The 21,823-nt window shown below is 46.3% G+C and overlaps 1 protein-coding gene across 1 annotated transcript in view; it reads right to left on the reverse strand.

Moving 5' to 3' along the window:
• The window catches only part of ARPC4 (actin related protein 2/3 complex subunit 4), a 32,746-nt gene extending 11,384 nt beyond the window's left edge, over window positions 1–21,362 (reverse strand). The window contains exons 1-4 of the mRNA XM_077451789.1: window positions 21,224–21,362; window positions 8,376–8,494; window positions 3,311–3,422; window positions 502–597 (exon numbers count right to left, since the gene is read on the reverse strand). Of these exons, the coding sequence (XP_077307915.1) occupies window positions 502–597; window positions 3,311–3,422; window positions 8,376–8,494; window positions 21,224–21,226 (330 nt within the window). The 5' untranslated portion in view covers window positions 21,227–21,362. The remainder of the gene's footprint in view (window positions 1–501; window positions 598–3,310; window positions 3,423–8,375; window positions 8,495–21,223) is intronic.
• Between the last annotated feature and the right edge of the window lie 461 nt (window positions 21,363–21,823).

Raw genomic sequence — 21,823 nt, forward strand, 5'->3', positions numbered from 1 at the left:
TCGCAGGAGGGAGGAGCGCGGGGCCACTCGCAGGAGGGAGGAGCGCGGGGCCACTCACAGAATCAACAGGTAAATATTTGGTAAAAACAGCTTTCATAGATTACAAAGGGAAGGCAATATGCCTGAATAAGGATTTTGTCAGTGGTTTAACCATTTGAAGTCCAAGACAATTTGTACATTTTTAAAATTTTAAAGTAAAAATCTGCATTTTTTTTTGCTAGAGAATGACCTAAACCACCAAACAAATTTTCTGAAAGCTTCATCTAACCCCAAATACACAGCCACTGCAGAGTCACACTATGCTTATGTAGACCACATAAGAAAACAATCAATCACAGAATATTCCAAAAAAAGCAACCCTTGACTCAAAGTAAAGATCAGTTAAATCTGAATTTTTACTGTTTATTAGTCAAACTGCCTGTTTATTGCAATTGATTTCAGGTTCTTTCATTAAAACAATGATACCTTAATGTGCATGACCAGCATCAGACATGTTCTTACCTCTACAGGTTTTCTACGCAGGATGAAGAAGTTTTCTGCCCTCATCATCATGAAACGCATGAATTTATGGCATAAAATCTTTTCAATTTCATCAGCCTGTACAAACAAAACAATTAACATTTCAAGTACAATCTGCAGATAAAGTTTTTTATGGTCAGAACAGATTGTTTAGCAGCTGTGAAATCACTACAGTTAACATTTAGAACACCTGGAAGGTGATGTATTTGTGCTCACTCCTTGCACAAAATAACCTTCAGTCCCTGTTCACATTGGTGAGATTTGACAGGCAAATCGCATTTCAAATCGGGGCCTAATGCCGGCAATAGGAGCGTCCCAGGAATTAGTTCCTGCACTACTTCAGGGGTGATTTCCATAGACATCTGTGCAGGAACCCGCACAGATGTCTTTCAAGTCACCCCTGAAGTCGGACTATAATGCGGCTTTAAAATCGCGTGCGTTCAGATGAACTTGCATGATTTCTAAGCCATGTTCAGTGTGAACGGGGGCTAAAGCAGATTTTGACTTTTGCAGCCTATTTTGTTACAAGTTTCTCATTCACATAGTATAACACAGGAGATCACTTACCCGGCACAGGTGCCATCCTGGGAGCACTTTGCATTTTCCCAATTCTCGGATTGGATAAATTGGAGAGGTGGAGCAATCATATCATGATCCCCACCTTATTCAATCAGAGAATGATGGAGAGAATCTTGTGACTGATAAGACATTCCTTCCATTCAAAGATCATGTTACAAGCAGTTTAATCAATAAAAGAACATTCCTGAGTGGTGGAGGAGGAGGAGAAGGGAGGCAGCATGTCCTTGTCTGACCATCTGACCTGCTGCTCTGCCTGACCCAAAGCGGTTAACCACTGCAGGCATCCCTGCATGGAAGATTTCTAAAAAGCTTCATCCACATATTAGGCACCTCAGATCGCGGGCAGAAATGTCACGATTCAGCCCGCAATCCCAAATCGCGGGATGCCCTTGCAATCTCTGTCACTGCCAATGGCACCCCAATCGCGGCATGATCTTGTTTTAGGCGACAGGCGTACCGAAATTCTGTTTGTGTGTCTTTTTACTTGGGAGTCTTGCGTGTCTTTTTATATGGGAGACCTCATGTTCTCCCATATAGAGGAGTATGGCTCCCATGGTTCAGAGAAGCAGGATCTCCCAATCTATGGATAGTGTAGGACCCACTAATCATGGGGTACTTTGTCGCAGTAAGTGGGCTTAAGCACCAAATAGCAATATGGTGTGGCCAAATCCCCATTTTTTTATGTTTTTTGAAAATGTCTAGGTGTTTTAAAAAGCCTTGCTGGAGGTAAAAGTTAGTTTTGCATGTGTGCGCTGTAATATTTTTGTTCTGTTGTATGGCCTTATTGCAGCACCATCTTTATGCATTTTTTTAGGATGTGCCCCCCAAATATCTTGTTTTTTTACTGCGTCTGTCGCCCGACAAATCGCGGCAAAATCGTGCCATGATTGGGGTGTCATTGGAAGTGACGGAAATCGCAAGGGCATCCTGCGATTCTGGATCGTGGCGATTCCACCCCCGAGACCTGGGATGCCTAGATGCAAATGGAGCCTTAGACCAAGCTGCCTGAGAAGAGAAGCGGACTTTCCTGCAAGAAAGAAAAAACGCTCTGTCTATGGGCGGCTTTAAGCTGTAGGCATTTTTTTTTTTTTTCAGTTTAAAGCGACACTGTCACCTTGCCCATAGTCCTTGCCAAGCATTAGGCCCAAGCACTGGCACACGACCAAGGAAAGTAAATTTTCCAGGTTGCCAACAATGCTGTTCATAGCACAAAGAAAGGAGCTGGGAGGAAATACTGGTACGATAAGTACACAAGGTTAGGGAGTGCCTTTTCCAGAGACACTCACACCTTGTCCCAAATATTCAAAGTGAGTGTGTGTCTTTGACAGCATGGCTCGAGTAGAATATACGATGAGAAGAGCTTTCATTATCCCAACTCCAACCAAATGCTGGACCATTAAAAAATGGCCAAATCAGGGCCAGTGAGGCAACCCAGTGCAGTGCTTGGCCAATGGGAAGTGCAGTGGGCAATAGGGAGTAGACAAGCTCCAACACTATCCAAAAGTGTGAGCTTTGCCTGTTCATATGGCCTGGCAATCTGGTGTACAGGGAACAATTACAAGCATGGGTGCTCAACCTGTGGTCCTCCAGCTGTTGCGAAACTATGAGGCATTGCAAGGCTGACCGTAAAATGCACGACTCCCAAAACCAGAGGCACGATGGGGCTTGTAGTTCTGCAACAGTAGAGGGCCACAGGCTGAACACCCATGAATTATTACAGCCATTGTAGATACCTAGGTGCCTGTGTTGTAATATTAAAGTGGCAGAGTTACTTTAAAGGATAAGTTCACCTTTAGGTACATTTTACACCCAGTTTTTGGTGAATAAGCAGACTACAAGTATGGTCAGCCATTGCAGCAGATGGTTTGTAGTTCTCAATAAACCTCAATGAACTACAAGGGTCGCTGGTTGGCGCTCTTGTAGTTCATGGACTCTTTTTTGTACTTCAGTAACTTCCTGCCTGTATCAAAGGGTACTGAGAGTCTGCAGGATCCTGGCATTGCATCCGCAATCTCTCTGCTGACTGTGGGTGCAATGCGTTACAGGATGCATAAATAGATACTACTTTTTTATTTTTTTTAAAACACCAAAAATTCTGCATTATTTTATTTTTTTACATAAGGTGAACTATCCTTTAAATAAAGTAACACACAGGCACATGATACCAGACAATCACAAACTGTACTCTTAGGTCACGCTTGCAGTAGCTCACCTGTTTCACAGCGATGCTGACGCGCACAGAATTAATGGATCCCTCAATCAGCACTTTCTCTTTTTCATTTCTGCTTATGACCACCGGCTGTAAGAGCAGTTCTTTACTACTCCTGAAACCCAGAGAAAAAGAGGATTCATTACCAAAACAGCTTCACAGAAAGCTCCTACATCGCATCCAATCCTCCCCTACCAGTCTGCTGGCACAGAGGCTAAGTGGTCTACGTTCAGCTCGGCACTTCTTGATGAAAAAGTCATCTAGCACAGCAGCCATCGCAGAAAGCTACAATTATGAGATACAGGCGGCTCGCCAGCTTTGCCAGTCAGAATAAAGGACTCGCCACCAATGGCCCCCTCCTTCCTGAACCTGTTAATTTGCCTTGTATTGGGCCACCTCCATTTCTGCACCAGAACAGGACTGTGGATAATCTCTTGAAGATTTACTAAATGCTGTGATAACGGCTTCACCCCACTCCACTTTTATCCCATTCCTACCATGACCGCAATGCGATCTTCCATACACTTCAAATCTTGGAACTTTTCTTCTGTGGCTCCATGTCTGAAGTGAGTACTAGAGCTGCATTTAAAGTGATTTATTTTTATTTTTTTACAACAACAAACAACAAGACTTTACAAACATGTTATACTTACCTCCACTGTGCAGTTGGTTTTGCACAGAGCAGCCAAGATCCTTTTCTTCTGGGGTCCCTCTTCGCTGCTCCTGGCCCCTCTCCTCCTGTCGAGTGCCCCCATAGCAAGGAGCTTGCTATGGGGGCACTGGACCCGAGTCACAGCTCCCTGTGTCCATTCAGACACGGAGCCCCGACCCGACCCTGCCCCTTCACTCCCGATTAGTTAACTGATTTTGATGGACAGCCGCAGGAGTCAATGACGTCGCTGCTGTGTCTCAACCAATCATCAGCCATATCAGGAGGAGAGTCCCTCAGGGCTAAGACACCTGTAAACATGGGGAGAGATGGGGCTCAGTTACGTAATTAGGGGGTGCTGGCGAGGCTGCTACACACAAGTTTTTTTTTTTTTTATCTTGATGCATTAAGATAAAAACACATTCTGCCTTTACAACTCCTTTAAGAATTTCAGGTGTGAATATTTTTACATAGGTACTGGTCCAGCTTGGATCAATGTAACTTTGTATATACACCATACCTGGCTTAAGCCCCTGAAAGCTGGAAATCACTGTATAGACACCAATACTCCCAAGTTGGCCTAAAGTAACTGTACAAAAATTTACTACGCCTGGAATTCTTCAAAAACTTGGGGTGTTCAAATATACCATAAGAAATGTTAGGATACCACACTAAGCATAAAGACCGCTGTATATTATTGTCTCCTAAAAGAACCTTAAAAGCCATCTACTTCCTTATACCAAAAAGGAAGTACCACGTCTCCCCAGTAACGGAATTCAGCTCACACTGTTCCCATGGTTACCAGTCTGAAGATTTCTGGCTCCTTCATTTTCAGAAAACTGAACTGAAGAGTTAAGAATTAAAAGTCCTCTACACCAGAGGTTCTCAACCTCAGTCCTCAAGTACCTCCAACAGGCCATGTTTTGGGAACTTCCCTTACATAAAATAGCTCTTATCAATACCATGTCATTGATATTCATTTAAAGCTGAGGGCTACCCTATTAAAAAAAAAAAAAAAATAGCACTAATATTATTATTAAAATTGAATAATATTAATAAAAAAAAAAAAATTGAAAAAAAAAATATATATTTATTTTTTAACTTACCAGAAACCGCTGTTGCTAGGCAGTCTTCCTAATCTGCCTCTTCCTATTCCTCTGCGCTTCCTCCTCTTCGTCGAGCGGCCCCGTTGCCTTCTGGGACATGTGTGTGTCCCAGAACACAGCGGGGCCATTCACAAAGCGCCGTGTGACTCGCACATGCGCAGTAGGAAACAGGCAGTGAAGCCGCAAGGGGGGCCGACATCGCGGGTGCGCTGGACAGGTAAGTGTCCTTATTAAAAGTCAGCAGCTACAGTATTTGTAGCTGCTGACTTTAAAAAAATAAATAAAAAAAATAAATAAATAAATAAAAAAATAAAAAAACACATCACGGCCGGAACACCCCTTTAAAGCAGCTGTGCAAAGTAAAGGAAAACCTGAAAACATGGTCCGCTGGGGAAACTTGAGGACTGTGGTGGAGGACCACTACTTGTACAGCTTAAAATGACACTCCGAACCAAACAATGACATCTGTGTTCTTCTAAAGAGTATGTCTGCTCAGGTCTTCCATTTTTCATACAGGCATTGCTGTAGTGCACAAATGTCACCCACTGCTTAACCACTAGCCGACCACCCACCGTGGATAAACGTCAGTGGTACTTTGACATTAACTACCATTGTTATGGCAGCAGATCATAACCCCGGTATTTTACTCCACAGCGGACGGCTGGCTTGCAGATAAAAGTGGTCTCTTCTGCAGATTCGCCGCAAGATCACTTTTAATTGGGGGCGGGAGAGAGGCCCCCTGCCACGTTCCCGTCGTCTGCGCTGCTTACCGGAGGCTGGTGGTAGTGGCAGAGACAATCATGTTCTCTCCCCTCTGAGGCTGGATGCCGGGTGAGGGAAAGATAGCCCCCAGTCGGCTCCATAACATTAGAGGGCGGGAAGCGAAGTCAAACGTCACTTCTGCCGAATTCTCTCTATTTTTTTCAAATTACATTTATTTTTAGGTCTTTTTGATTCCAGATCTCACATTAACCGGTTCCCGACCTGCTTCATGCACATTTACTGTGGCGCAATGGAACCGCTGTGTGAAATTCTGTACATATATGGGGTTCCCTTTAAGACCTGCCAGAGGGCGTGCGCCCGCTGTGCGGCGGGTGACCCGATGCGCATGCCCGGCATTCGCAATTTTGAAGCATGACATGTTGGGTATCAATTTACTCGGTGTAACATTATCTTTCACAAAATAATTTTTTTTTTTTTTTTATTAAGACCAATCTTTACAGAGTTCCAATCGTAAAATCAATCTTTACAAGGTTCCAAGGTGGAGGGCAAACAGATAAACATCAATTACCAGTCCATCAATCAATAGGTTTTCTCACAACCTAAATGCAACTGAACCGGCATCGGATGTGATGTCACTGCGGTGCCGCAAGCTGAGTCTGCCGCTGCGTTTCTCCTTTCCCACAGGGCGTTATTAAAGACCAGACGCAGCTTGTGACACATCGGTGACATCAAGTCCAATGCCCGTTCGATTGCAGTTAAGATGTGAGAGAACCTACTGAACATCAATTACAAGTACATTAATCAATCTCTCTCACAACTTAACGGGCATCGGACGTGATGTCACCGAGGTGCCACAAGCTGGGTCTGGTCTTTGTTAACGCCCTGTGGGAAGGGAGAAATGAGCTGCACAGTGGAGGTAAGTATGACATGTTTGTAATTTTTTTTTTTTTTATTAACCTTTAGTATCACTTTAGCCCACACTCGGGATTACCACCAGGAGGGTTAAGCAATCACTTTCAAACTCATTAAATAGGAGTCAGTACACACCTGCCATCATTTAAAGTGCCTCTTAACCCCAAATAAAGTTCAGCTGTTCTAGTAGGTCTTTCCTGACATTTTCTTAGTCGCATTCTACAGCAAAAGCCATGGTCTGCAGAGAGCTTCCAAAGCAGCATACGGATCTCATTGTTAAAAGGTATCAGTCAGGAGAAGGATACAAAAGAATTTCCAAGGCATTAGATATACCATGGAACACAGTGAAGACAGACGACACATCAAGTGGAGAAAATATGGCACAACAGTGACATTACCAAGAACTGGACATCCCTCCAAAATTAATGAAAAGACGAGAATAAAACTGGCCAGGGAAGCTGCCAAGAGGCCTACAGCAACATTAAAGGAGCTGCAGGAATATCTGGCAGGTACATGTGACAACAATCTCCCGTAATCTTCATATGTCTGGGTTATGGGGTAGAGTGGCAAGGCGGAAGCCTTTTCTTATGAAGAAAAACATCCAAGCCCGGCAAAATTTTGCAAAAACACATCTGAAGTCTCCCAAAAGCATGTGGGTACAGACAGGTCTGCCAAATTTTTGTCTGTCAAATACTGCAGCTGCTGACTTTTAAAATAAGGACAATTAATAAGGACACTTACCTGTCCAGGGCGCCCGCGATGTCGGCACCTGAGGCCGAACTGTCCCTCAGCCCTCGGACGCTGCCCCCGCCATCTTCGGTACGGGAGTCAGGAAGTGATGCCTCGTGGCTTTACTTCCTGATTCCCTACTGCGGATGTGCGAGTCGCGCTGCGCAATCCGTATGGCCCCCCCGTCTCTGGGACTCGTGTGTCTCCCAGCGCGAGGGGGGGGGGGTAGGTCACCGCGATCACCGTGGTGATCTATGCCCGGAAGTAGGTGCAAATACCTGTATTATACAAGTATCTGCACCCCCCCTCCCCCCTGAAAGGTGCCAAGTGTGACACCGAAGGGGGAGGGAGGGGGTTCCTAAAAGCGGAAGTTCCATTTTTGTGTGGACCTCCACTTTAAGTACATCCTGACTATGGGTGTAACATGTTACAAAAGGCAAACTTCTCCTTTAAGTCTCCTTCCCGACTCTCAAAAGGTGCACTGCATAAATTACTACGCCAAGAAGCGCTTTGTGAGAATCTTGATGTATCTAGGTGTCAGTGGAATATGTTATATATAGAATAAATTAAACAGGTTTTGCTACAGCTGCAATGCTTTTCGCCCAGCGGTAGTGCCATGACTCCTGTCCCTAGTTGTGTAGTGGGTCTGGAACTACAATTTGCAGTGTTGGGAAATTACACAGAATGACCCCCAAACATATCACTATTACCATTATCATTGTTTATCATTGTATTTATCTCTTGTAAATCAAACTGCAACTATTAATAAAATTCCTATTAGTTCATCTTGTACTCTCTAGCTACCACATACTTCATGTAAAGTCCCAATGTCCCCCTTGTTCCCCCCTTTTTTTGACCCCCAAACATTTACAATCTGCCAAGGTGAAATATTCCAGTAATTCTATATGGGGTTTATTTCATAGAGTCATAGTCTGATAAAGGATCTTACCTTACTTCCACTTCTGGCTTGTTATGTCTCTCCACGACCTGCGAAGAGAAGTTTTCCAGACACATCGCCGCCTGTAAGGTGGCGCGGACTGTGTTGAGGTACGGGCGCAGTGTGGCAGACTGAAAAAGAAAAAAAAAAATATATATATGTTTGTACGAACAGCAAATTTCAGTAATACACAGAAAGAGAGCCTAGAAAACTCTCATGCACCAATACACAAGAAAGGTCTGGCATTTCCCCCAAAAATAAAACACACGCAAGATCTAGCAAGTCCAAACTATCTGCTTCACGCTGAAACATCCACATTCTGCAAAATACTGCTGCTTACCATCCTTCTAGGCAGCAAAAGAGAATGGTATCCCCCTGATAGCCACAAGTCAAGTCGAGATTTCTTATATAGCACCTCCTACAGGCAAAATCTGGCATTGCAGAGTGATTTCTAAAGGGGGTAAGGCAGGTAAGGATAAGGCAGGGGGTCTCAAACTGGCAGCCCTCCAGCTGTTGTGAAACTACAAGTCCCATGAGGCATTGCAAGGCTGACAGTTACAAGCATGACTCCTATAGGCAGAGGCATGATGGGACTTGTAGTTTTGCAACAGCTGGAGGGCCGCCAGTTTGAGACTCTTGCTATAAGGGAATGGTGTGAGCCAAGTCTGCTGAGCTAAAACACAAAAAAAAAAAATGCTAAGACAAAACGCCTGCTATTGCCGCGATGTGAGAGTTGGAGGAGGAACGATGGATCATCAACAGATGAAAAATGTTACGCAGACATCCCAGGCTCTCTGATAACACAAGTGAAACTCATACAAGGAGATATTATAGAACACCAGGAAGACCCTAAAATCTGCAATCTCAGACCCAGAGAACGATCGAGAATGGTGCAGACAGGCATACAGCTAAACTACAACATAATACACATGGATGGGCTCAGACCCAAAAGATTTCAGAGTACAAATATACATTTTGTCATTTCTGTAGGAGAGTCAGTCCATCCAAAACGGATATTTGGGTTGTTGGTGAAGAGTTACCCTTAGGAAGAAGTGCAATTAAGCTTAGTTCACACTGGGAGGCGGTAAAGACTTGAAGGCTGAACCCATGTTTTACCAACCCCTGACCACCAACCACCAGGGCCAGTGAGGTGAATCTGTAGTGCAGCAATTTTAACTTGGTATGTCAAATTCGATAGACAGCACCACCTTTCTTTGTCCTGTATTACTGAGGATGCCCAAATACCCCCTTCCATCTTTCAAAAACGGGGAGCTCCAAACTTTCTAAACAAAGGAACAGTTTCCTGTGCTTCAAACTTTAGGGGAGCCAGACTAGGGCCAGTGGGAGTAAATAGTGCCCCATTGTTGGTAATAGGGGGGGAGGAATAGCACCCCATCGTTGGTGCCAGGAATCGTGTCCCCATTATTTTGGCCAGTGTCAGGAATTGCGTCCCTGTCCTTGAAGCGAGGGGCATGAAATGCGCCCCCACCCTTGGCGCCACGAATCGCAACCCGACCCTTGGCGCCAGTGCCACGAATCATGCCCCCACCCTTGGCGCCAGTGCCACGATTCACGCCCCCACCCTTGGCGACAGCAATAGCTAACCCACCCTTGGCACCAGTGCCCCATTATTTGAGTCTCTGGGAGGAATACAATGGCAGGAACTATTCCCCACTGTTGCTGGTAGTGGCGATCGTGGTGGTGGGGGAGGGAACAATAGTCCAAGGCAAGGAAAAAACGCATCTGGTCCCCGGCCGCTATTTGGAGACCACTGTTCTAAAAGGGCAATCTTTAAATATTCTGAAAGCATTAAAGCCTATGGGCCCTTTCACACGGATCTGTTTTTGTTGCATTTTTGGGGTAAAAAAAAAAAAAGCTTTACCCCTCATCACTGTGCTGTGGGTACATTGCGTTTTAAAAAGTCCTGCATGCTGCATCTTTGATGCTCTTTTCATAAGTGCATCAAAAATCTACTTCCCTGCATTGCATTTGGAGTCATATGTCCATGTTTTACAGCTGCATGATTGGAGCTAGGAGTTTAGAAAGCAAGGCAAAAATGCATATGTTTTCTCAACAGAGCGCTGTGAAAGCAGCCCAACTCTGGGGGGGGGGGAAACACTCTTGCTGTGGGACCCAACCGCATTGCAAGGGTTAAAGAGGAAGTAAACCCTGATGGGTTTACTTCCTCTTTTTTTCCCTGCAAAGGTAAAGCATAATGGACTACTATGCATCGCATACTACCCCATTATGTGTCACTTACCTGACACAGGAGCCAGCGAAGTCGCCGCTGATCCCTGTAGTCCGCCGCGTCCATCTTGCTGGTGGCGTCTCGCAGCTCCGACCAATGACAGCGGCGCAACCGCGATGACGTCACTCCCGCGCATGCGCACGGGAGTCGCGCCTCGCAGCTCCGTTGCTGTCATACGGCGAAGCCGTGATGACGTCACTCCCGCGCATGCGCACGGGAGTCGACAAATTTGGCAAATCCATTCTTGGATTTGCCGCATTTAGTGCGCCTGCGCGCCGCTGTCTACGGCGCATGCGCCGTAGACAGCGGTGCCCATTTTCGGGCAAATATCTCCTAAACCATATAGGTTTAGGAGATATTGCTTGGACCTACAGGTAAGCCTTAATCTAGGTTTACCTGTAGGTCCAAGTTGTTTGGAAGGGTTTACTTCCTCTTTAACTGTTTGCTAACTCTCTCCGGCAGAGGAAGTGGCTGTGTAACTTACTGCATTCCCCACCAGCGCTCTCTTCTCCCTGGCTTTTCAGGTTGTGGGCGGGGCCCTCGGTGTCATCGTGTACAATGCAGGACTATGGATCCTGTATCATATGCGGAGGTGGCAAGCGTGCAACAGCATCTTGGAAGTGTGGGGGACCAGCTGCATACAAAAAGAGGAATACAGCGAAGCAAAAACAAGCATTTGATTTAACCCTTGCAGTATGGGGGGGCTCCACGGTAAGTTTTTCTTCTGCCTGGACTTTGAGAGGTCTGATCTTCGTCTATTCAGGTTCTCTCACTCTTTGTAGCCACCTTTCCTAGGATGGGCTGACTGGCTCCTGAATTCTTGAGTCATCCAATACTGCATACGGGATGGTTCTAAAGGACTTTTTTTTGTAATTCCTTTATTTAATGCCAGAGAAAAAAAAATAACAGGCGCATGGACAACTTCAGTAAAACATACAGAATTCCAAAACATAAACCTTTCGGTAGCACCCGGGTGGGCGATATAGAGACCACCCCCAACATTAAGCTGAAACTAAACATAGAAGCATACCCGGACAGGGGGCTATAATTCCCCTCTAAGACCTCTGGTTCTAAAGGACTTTGCAGACAAAGCTGGGGGCCACTAAATTATCCAGAATAAAGTACATTTGTGGTTATTTTAATAAAATATTCAACTTCTACATACAATTCCTCCCCCCACAGCTTTCTTCTGAACAAGAACTTATTTTCGAGCTAAAACAAAACAAAAAAAAAAAAAAAGCACCTCCTCAGCCTAACCAAAGCACAGTGTTCCTGCAGAGTCTCGGCGATCCCGTGACCGCACACTTCTATTTCTGGAGCACATTTATCCAAACAGGGATGGAAAAGCTTTTCACTTTAATCTCGTGTCTTACCTAATGTGAAAGGGATGCCGAGGGGGAAATCTAGCTGACTCATTGCAAAACACATTAGGACAGTTATAAACGGACTTGTTGGAGGTTTATACATTTAACCATTATATAGCAAGCAATTATTTACAGGGAAAAAAGACCAACCAATCACAAGTCGGATTCCACTGATCAGCTGTGAACACGGACTTCTGTAACTTTTATTACTGGTCACAATGCATTTAAAGGATTCAGCAAAAATACCCCATTTCTAACTATTTCTGATCTCACCCCTGTATGGGCCAGAGAATTGTTTGCATTGCTGCTATGGGTCTGTTTATTCTCTGATAACTTTGTCATTAAAGTGGAGCTTCACCCAAAAGTGCAACTTCCGCCCATCTTTTCCCTCCCCGATGTCATGTGACTCGTTAGTGTTACAAGATCTCAGGTGTGAATGGGGAGCAGGTATGTTAAATTTGGTGTTATCGCTCTCACTCTCTCATACTGGTCACTGGAAGTTCAACATGGCACCTCATGGCAAAGAACTCTCTGAGGATCTGAAAAAAAAGAATTGTTGCTCTACATAAAGATGGCTTAGGCTAGAAGAAGATTGCCAAGACCCTGAAACTGAACTGCAGCACGGTGACAAAGACCATACAGCGGTTTAACAGGACAGGTTCCACTCAGAAAAGGATCTCCCTGGTTGATCAAAGAAGTTGAATGCACATGCTCAGCGTCATATCCAGAGGTTGTCTTTGGGAAATAGACGTATGAGTGCTGCCAGCATTGCTGCAGAGGTTGAAGGGGTGGGGGGGGGGGGGGTCAGCCTGTCAGTGCTCAGACCATACGCTGCACACTGCATCAAATTGGTCTGCATGGCTGTTGCCCAGAAGGAAGCCTCTTCTAAAGATGATGCACAAGAAAGGTTTGCAGAAGACAAGAAGACTAGGGACATGGATTACTGAACCTTGTCCTGTGTTCTGATGAGCCCAAGATAAACTTATTTGGTGACAAGTGTGTGTGGTGACAACCAGGTGAGGAGTACAAAGACAAGTTTGTCTTGTCTACAGTCAAGCATGGTGGTGGGAGTGTCATGATCTGGGGCTGCATGAGTGCTGCCGGCACTGGGGAACTATAGTTCATTGAGGGAACCATGAATGCCAAATGTACTGTGACATACTGAAGCAGAGTATTCCAACATAACGACCCCAAACACACCTCCAAGATGACCACTGCCTTGCTAAAGAATCTGAGGGTAAAGGTGATGGACTGGCCAAGTATGTCTCCAGACCTAAACCATATTGAGCCTCTGAGGGGCATCCTCAGATAGAAGGTTGAGAAGCGCAAGGTCTCCAACATCCACCAGCTCCGTGATGTCATCATGGAGGAGGGGAAGAGGACTCCAGTGACAACCTGTGAAGCTCTGGTGATCTCCATGCCCAAGACGGTTAAGGCAGTGCTGGAAAATAATGGTGGCCACACAAAATATTGACACTTTGGGCCCAATATGGACATTTTCACTTAGGGGTGTACTGACTTTTGTTGCCAGCGGTTTAGACATTAATGGCTGTGTGTTGAGTTATTTTGAGGGGACAGCAAATGTACACTCACTACTTTACATTGTAGCAAAGTGTCATTTCTTCAGTGTTGTCACATGAAAAGATTTAATAAAATATTTACAAAAATGTGAGGGGTGTACTTACTTTTGTGAGATAATTTATATATATATTTTTTTTTATTCTAAACCTTTTTCCAGTCAAGGCACCCTTTAAAAATTATGGACAGTCTCGAGACACCCCATTCTAAAATGTAAAAACTATTCTAACAATTTTACATAATGCAGCAACATCCACACAGGTAGGACACCCAACAGTAGAGGTGATTCAATCTTCCAAAGCAAATACACTTGTGCAAACTGTACTGACTAGTATAGTATGCCAACGTTTCTCTTCTCAGTATAGTATGCCAACGGTTCTCTTACATTTAAATGCCCATCAATGCAGCCTTGCCCAGTGTCTTTGCAGCCCTGTGTCTCTTTGCAGGAATTTAAAATTGGCGCCGATCTCCGCTGATTGGGAGCGCCGCCGACATAAACAAAGCCAAGTGTACTCGGCTAGTCTCGGCTCCTCTCGCAGTCCCGCCCACGTGACTGAGTGGAGCCGAGACTTGCCGAGTGTACTGTCGGCGGTGCTCGCTCCGCTACGCTCACATTCATGCCCAGTCCCGCCCCTATGATGGACATAACACAGGTCCAATGGCAGGACTGTGAGCGGAGCGAGCACCGCCGATATACACAAAGCCGAGCGCACTTGGCTAGTCTCGGCTCCACTCACAGTCACGTGGGCGGGACTGCAAGAGGAGCCGACACTAGCCGAGTACACTGTATGTCGGTGGCGCTCGCTCCGCTCACAATCAGCGGGAATCAGCGGGGATCGGCGTATAACACGCACCGACGATTTTCCCCTGATTTTAAAGGGGGAAAAAAAGTGCATGTTATACTCCGATAAATACGGTATTTGCCTAGGCACCCCTAAAGAAACCTCAGGGCACCCTGGTTTAAGAAGACTGGGTGAGTGACATCTAACAATTATTGTTTCTCCCCAAATAATTCTTATTTTTTTATGATCTTACTTGCGATCAGCCAAAAAAAAAAAAAAAAAAAAAAAAAAAGAACATACAATGAACCAATGCTGAACAACGAAAGCTTCAGCAGACAACCAAAACCACAACGCTGCTCTAGAACAGGAAGGGCCGTGCTTTAACCAAAAGAGCTCAAATAAAAAATACATTTCTGTAGGCATTGCACCATTACCCACCTCAGTACCGCCATGTCTCCTCATTTCCAAAAAATTGCGGAAAAAGATTGGATCACCTTGGGGTGTGTACTGTACTTTCAAAAAAGGGGTCACTTTTGTGGTGTTTACAGAAAGAAACGGGAATGGGTATTGGTCTTTTTTCCGTTATTATAGTGAAAAAACCTCAATGGTTATTAAATTCTGACCACCGAGGCAATGGGAGGGCGCTACGCTGACCACCAACGCAAGGGGGAGAGGGCGCTACGCTGACCACCAACACAAGGGGGGGGCGCTACGCTGACCACCAACGCAAGGGGGAGGGCGCTACGCTGACCACCAACGCAAGGGGGAGGGCGCTACGCTGACCACCAACGCAAGGGGGAGGGCGCTACGCTGACCACCAACGCAAGGGGGAGGGGGGGAGGGCGCTACGCTGACCACCAACGCAAGGGGGAGGGGGGGAGGGCGCTACGCTGACCACCAACGCAAGGGGGAGGGGGGGAGGGCGCTACGCTGACCACCAACGCAAGGGGGAGGGGGGGGAGGGCGCTACGCTGACCACCAACGCAAGGGGGAGGGGGGGAGGGCGCTACGCTGACCACCAACGCAAGGGGGAGGGGGGGGAGGGCGCTACGCTGACCACCAACGCAAGGGGGAGGGCGCTACGCTGACCGCCAACGCGAGGGGGAGGGCGCTACGCTGACCGCCAACGCAGGGGGGGACGACTAAAATCTGCATGTTCTGCATTTCGTTTCTGACAATTATTATTTTTATTTCCTTTCAATATTACTGCAACGTTTTTTTGAAAGAAGCAGTCTTGGGTGTCCAATACACTAAGTACTCTGCATTTCTTATTTTATTTATTCATAACTTACTGTTCATGCCAATGAATGACCCATGAGCTATAGATATATCATCAAGGGTTAGTGGTTAGCACTCTCGCCTAGCAGTAAAAAGGGTTGCTGGCTTGAATCCCAACCAAGACACTACCTGCCTGGAGTTTACATGTTCCCCCTGTGCCTGTGTGGGTTTCCTCCTCCGGTTTCCTCCCACAATCCAAATAAATTCTGGTAGTTTAATTGGCTTCTGTCTAAACTGGCCCCAGTATGTATGAATGTGAGTTGGGGACCTTAGAGTGTAAGCTCCTTGAGGGGTAGGGACTGATGTGAACGTACAATGTATATGTAAAGCGCTGCATAAATTGACGGCGCTATACAAGTACCTTAAATAATAATAATAATAATAATAATTTAAAGTTTCCTTTCTGTAAAATAAAAAAAGTGAAGAAAGTCTGCTCCAGAGGAATGCATACCATCCCAGATCACTGGCCTGTGATAAACCCAGCTGTGCCCTGAAGGCATTCCCAACAAGCCTGGGCAGAGTGAGGAATCCCATCTGTAAAAGTGATCCAGCGAGATCAGATACTTCATAAAAATTCCAGAAAGACCAAAATCCAGATCAGGAAAACAAGAATGCGATTTGTTTCAGCTCACACTGATCGATCATCACCACACACCGGACATCCCGGGCACAGGCGTTGGCAGAGCGCACTGTCTAATCAATGGGAAGTCCTCCGGGGGAGCAGTGATGTGTGTGATCACAGCTCTATGAATTGGGGAAGTCAGCACAAAGCCCACAACCACTTTATATTGGCCAAAGTAAACACCGAGCTGCAGTTGTCAGAATTGGAACAGAATAACATCCTCTTGCTGGTATGATCTGCCTGTGGAACACAAACTCATTTATCAGAATGTGGGGGGGGGGGTTACGTATGCCCCCCCAGCTTGTATGTTTACACTACAAAGAGCGAGATCAGAGGCATTAAAGAGGCACTACAGTCTGCTCACATCATTTGTAATAAAAACCACCTTTGCCATTCTGAAGCTTCCCTCCAACCACTTTGCATATTATATTATTTTATATATGCTAAAAAACGACAAGGTTTTTTTAGCGCTGCTACAACCTTTTTTCTACTTTCCATCGTATGTATCATACCTCTAGCAGTTGCTTTTTTTGTTTGCTTTTTGGTTTAAAGTGGTTGTAAACCCTTACAAACCACTTTGACCTACAGGTAAGCCTAGATTAAGGCTTACCTGTAGGTCCAAGCAATATCTCCTAAACCTACACGGTTTAGGAGATATTTGCCAAAAGACAGGCACCGCTGTCTATGGCGCAAGCGCCGTAGACAGAGGCGCACAGGTGCACGGAGCGCGCCCGCTCTTAACAGCGATATGCCACGAGTGGCGGCTCCTGTGCACATACGCGGGAGTGACGTCATCGTGGCTCCATCAAATGACAGCACCGGAGCAGCGAGACCCACCGAGAAGATGGATGCTCCGTACACAAGGGGACAGCGGTGGCTCCTGTGTCAGGTAAGTGACACATAATGGGGTAGTATGCGATGCATAGTAGTCCATTATGCTTTACCTTTGCAGGGAATCAAAGAGGAAGTAAACCCATCAGGGTTTACTTCCTCTTTAAGCGTGGTATTAATATTTTTCCATACATTAATTTTATATATAATGTGATTCTGTACTTGTCAAATATGCTGCAGAAATCTCCCTCCACCGAGTCTGGCTGCAGACATTTTAACTTTGGGCAGCCAAAAACTGCTGCCTGTTCACTTCCTGGATTACAAAGAGGCACACCTCCAGCTATGCAGCCCTCATTGGCCCTCTTGTGACTCCTCCCTTCCTGGCAAACTCTCACGAGAGAGATGGAGAAAGCTGTGCATGATGTCAAAGATATCTTTTCTGGTTTTGGGATGGAATGAAAAAAGTTTAGAACCCGTCAGGCTTTTCAGCCGCTAGCGGGGCGCTTAACCCCAAAAGGGGTTAATAACGCCAGTGTTGTGCCGCTTCCAAAGCTCATTGCAATGGGGAGGGCATTATGGGAGCGCTGAATACACCACTCCTAAACCACCCCAAAGATGCTGCTTGCAGGGCTTTTCTAAATGTCCCACAAGGGCACCTCCCCAGTGTGAAAAGACACCGACATGAATGGGAGGCGGTTTTCAGGGGCTTTTTCTATTGCTAAAACGTCTGAAAACCTCAGTGTGAAAGGGGTCTAAGCAGCTGAATGTATTGTTTTATTGCCCCCATGGATGGCGACAATGCCGCCAACCCCCCCATGGATGGCGACAATCCCATGACCCCCCCCGTGAACTACACATCACTTCAAATGTTGAGAGCTAAAATGCTCTGTAGTCCACATCAGGAAGGAGCAGCACGTGGTCACAACTCAGCTCCTACATTGGTACTATACAGTGAGCGCTGTCGCCCCAAGACAGGAAGTCCGTTACAAGCAATGTGTTACTTCTCTCCTGTGAACTACAAGACACCCCACACAGAGATTAGAGGCAACACATTCTGTAGTGTATATATAGACAGAGAGCACCCAAGGGTGACAATGTTGTTTCTCAATGGATACAATACAGTGAGTGTTGTCATCCTGAGACAGGAAGTGTGTTACTTCTCCTCTGTGTACTACAGGACACCCCCAAATTTCAGAGATAAGAGGTAACACATCTTGTAGTTTATTTCAATAGACAGCAGCCCAGGGTGACAACATTGCTTCTCCACAGATACTATACATTGAGTGTTGTCAGCCTAGGACAGGAAGTGCATTCTTTCTCCCCTGTGTACTACAGGACACCCCACCTTCTAGAAACAAGAGGCAACGCATTCTGGAGTTTATATCAAGAGAGAGCAGCCGAGGGGGGACAACATTGCTCCTCCACAGATACAATACAGCGAAGTGTGTTACTTCTCCCCTGTGAACTACAGGACATCCCACATGTTAGAGATAAGAGGCAACACATTCTGTAGTGTGTGTGTGTGTGTGTGTGTGTGTGCCGATACCAGGTATTTTCACAATTATTGATACTCATGTAAATACCTGAAACCGATACTATCAGGCTCGGTTCTTTGAGCTGTCAGTGGGTCTCCTCTAGACAGCTGAAGTGTTAAAGTGGTTGTAAACCCTTACAAACCACTTTGATCTACAGGTAAGCCTAGATTAAGGCTTACCTGTAGGTCCAAGCAATATCTCCTAAACCTATATGGTTTAGGAAATATTTGCCCGAGACAGCGGCGCGCAGGCGCACTGAACGCGGCAGTTCCAAAAATCGAGCTGCCGCATTTGTCGACTCCCGTGCGCATGCGCGGGAGTGACGTCATCGCGGCTTCGCCAAATGACAGCGGCAGAGCTGCGAGACGCACCGAGAAGATGGATGCGCCGGACTACAGGGGACAGCGGCGACTTCGCTGGCTCCTGTGTCAGGTAAGTGACACATAATGGACTACTATGCGATGCACAGTAGTCCATTATGCTTTACCTTTGCAGGGAAAAAAAGAGGAAGTAAACTCATCAGGGTTTACTTCCTCTTTAAAAGAAGTCCAGTAATTGGAGGTGTCAAAAATAAATAAAAAAAAGCACCTGGCAATGAAACACTAAAATAAAAAGAAACATTGTTTCTTTTTGTATCTTTGTTTCTTCATCAGCAAATCTAAGGGATGAACAAATGTTCCTCTGTTTAACCCTTTATTAACCCTTCATTTACTTTAATCAGCCTTAATTAACTCCCTATTCTCCATTTAATTATTTTCCTGTTTTTTTTGTTTTTTTATAAATGATAAACTATTAAGGGCCGGTTCACACAGTGAGGCGCGGCGAGGCGTCTCCGACTTACCTCGCCGCGACCTGCGGGGAGCTCAGCGGCGACTTGCAGAGGACTTCTGTATAGAAGTCAATGCAAGTCGCCCCCGAAGTCGCCCCGAAGTAGTACAGGAACCTTTTTTCTGAGTCGGAGCGACTCGAGTCGCTCCTCTCAGAACGGTTCCATAGCACTGAATGGGGGCGACTTGCGGGAGCGAGGTGAGGCGAGTCGTGTCGCCTCGCCTCGCCTCGCTGTGTGAACCGGCCCTAAAACTTTTTTGTTCACTTTGTTAGTGAATATTTTTACACATATTCATTAACATATATTTACATTGAAAAAACAAAACAAAAAAAAGCGCAAAATTTAAAAAAAAATAAAAAATCTATTTAATTTATAAATAACTTTTCAATGCTTTGTACCATTGCTGACAGCTGAAGTGAAAACACAGTTACGGTAGGTATCGGAAATGTTACTTCTCCCCTGTGTACTACAGGACACCCCCACATTTTACAGATGAGAGGTAAAGTATTTAGTTGTTTTTTTTTTCAACACACAGCAGCCCAGGGTGACAACGCTGTTTCTCCACAGATTCTATACAGCGAGTGCAATCACCTCGAGACCGGCAGTATGTTACTTCTCCCCTGAGAACTACAGGACACCCCACACATGTTAGAGATAAAAGGCAACACATTCTGTAGTGTGTTATAATATATACACACACACACACATCTATCATAGAGAGAGATAGATAGAGAGCAGCCTAGAGTGACAACATTGCTCCTTCACTGATACAATGAGCGTTGTCACCCTAAGACAGGAAGTGTTACTTCTCCCCTGTGTACTACAGGACACCCCCCCCCCCCACGTTAGAGATGAGAGGTAACATTTTTTTTTTTCAACAGACAGCAGCCCAGGGTGACAACGTTGCTCCTCCACAGAGACAATACAGGGAGTGTTGTCACCCCAGGACAGTTTGCGTGTTCACAAGGGGAACAAAGTGTTAAAAGCCTTCATAAAGACAACGGAGGCAGAGGAGGAGAGATCAGAGTGCTCTGTGATCACCAGACTGCTGGATCTTCCTTGTTCCAATCGGAATGTCGGGGGCGTGTCTGTGATCCAGCTACTTTCCGCACTCCTAACAGTCAGTACAGCCCGGTCCTTAAGTAGCTGGGTCACAGACACGGCCCCGACATGCCGATTGGAACAAGGCAGACCCAGCAGTCTGGTGATCACAGAGCACTCTGATCTCTCCTCCTGTCTGCCCCCCATGGGCAGGAACAGACCATTCAGACAGAAGGAGAGATCAGAGTGCTCTGTGATCACCAGACTGCTGGATCTTCCTTGTTCCAATCAGCACACAGGGGCGTGTCCAGGACCAGGCTGGTTGAGGACCTGGCTGCTCTGACTGGCAGGGGTGCCAATATTATTGTAGCAGCCCCAGTAGGATTCTAAATGCTGCAATGAATGGATACTACAAGAGCCTGCAGAGGGGTGTAGAATGGGGCAGGAAGGAGGTGTCTATTGTGAAATCCCCGAGCAGGAAGGACCGGTCATTCCCCGGATGTCCCCCTATGAGGGCCGGCAGACCCCCCTCCAATGGGAGGTGTGGAGGGTGCAGGCCTCGGGTCGGGCGCTGTCTTGTCTCCGGTCCCCGCCCTCCCCGGGCTGACTCACCCACCCACAGCCGCTCCCATACACACAAATACTAGGCGGCCTAGCCGCAGACTTGTCCCCGGGTGCAGCTCTCCACCCTCTCCCGGGTCACCGCAGCCCACCCCCTGCCGGCGGCCCCGGGGCTCTCCCCGGACACTCACCATCTCTCCGGTAGCTCCCGATAGCGGAAGTGACAGCTCCGCGCACGCGTACTGCGCCGCTTCCCCTACAGAGAGCGGCGGTCAGCCGCCGGGACGAACCATTTTTCCATGTGGGGGTGACTCGTTCCTCCCCACCTCCTTGCACCCAGCTCGTTTTCAAAAGCAGGCCATGTGTACCCGCCATCAACATCGTTCGTTGTATAAAAAAGGCAAATTTGGTAACAGTCGCGTGTATTTTTATAAAAAGACTGAGAATGAAAGAAAATAGAGCGTATGTCTCAACCCCCCACGCTCATAATGGACGCGCCTCCTATGCTCCTCACCATATTAGGGAATATGGAATGCTGGTGGGCGAAACCAAAACGTAAACGGAGGGAGGTTCCATTATTCTTTTTAAGCATATTTGCTCCGTTGTAAGCTCCGAGTGCTACAAATCGTAACCCGAGGAAACTAATTATTCGTTTTCAAACCAAACACTCAGCTCTTTATCCTGGCAGCACACTCGGTTAAACATACTATTTAAAGTCAATCATAGCACTCCCCCTCAGCGCACATCGTTCATTCTACTCTCGCTCTAAGGTGTTGTAGAGGACCGTACCA

The sequence above is a fragment of the Lithobates pipiens genome, unplaced genomic scaffold, assembly GCF_037356315.1.
Source record: "Lithobates pipiens isolate NorthernLeopardFrog02 unplaced genomic scaffold, aLitPip1_a1.2 Scaffold_23, whole genome shotgun sequence".
Taxonomy (NCBI): domain Eukaryota; kingdom Metazoa; phylum Chordata; class Amphibia; order Anura; family Ranidae; genus Lithobates; species Lithobates pipiens.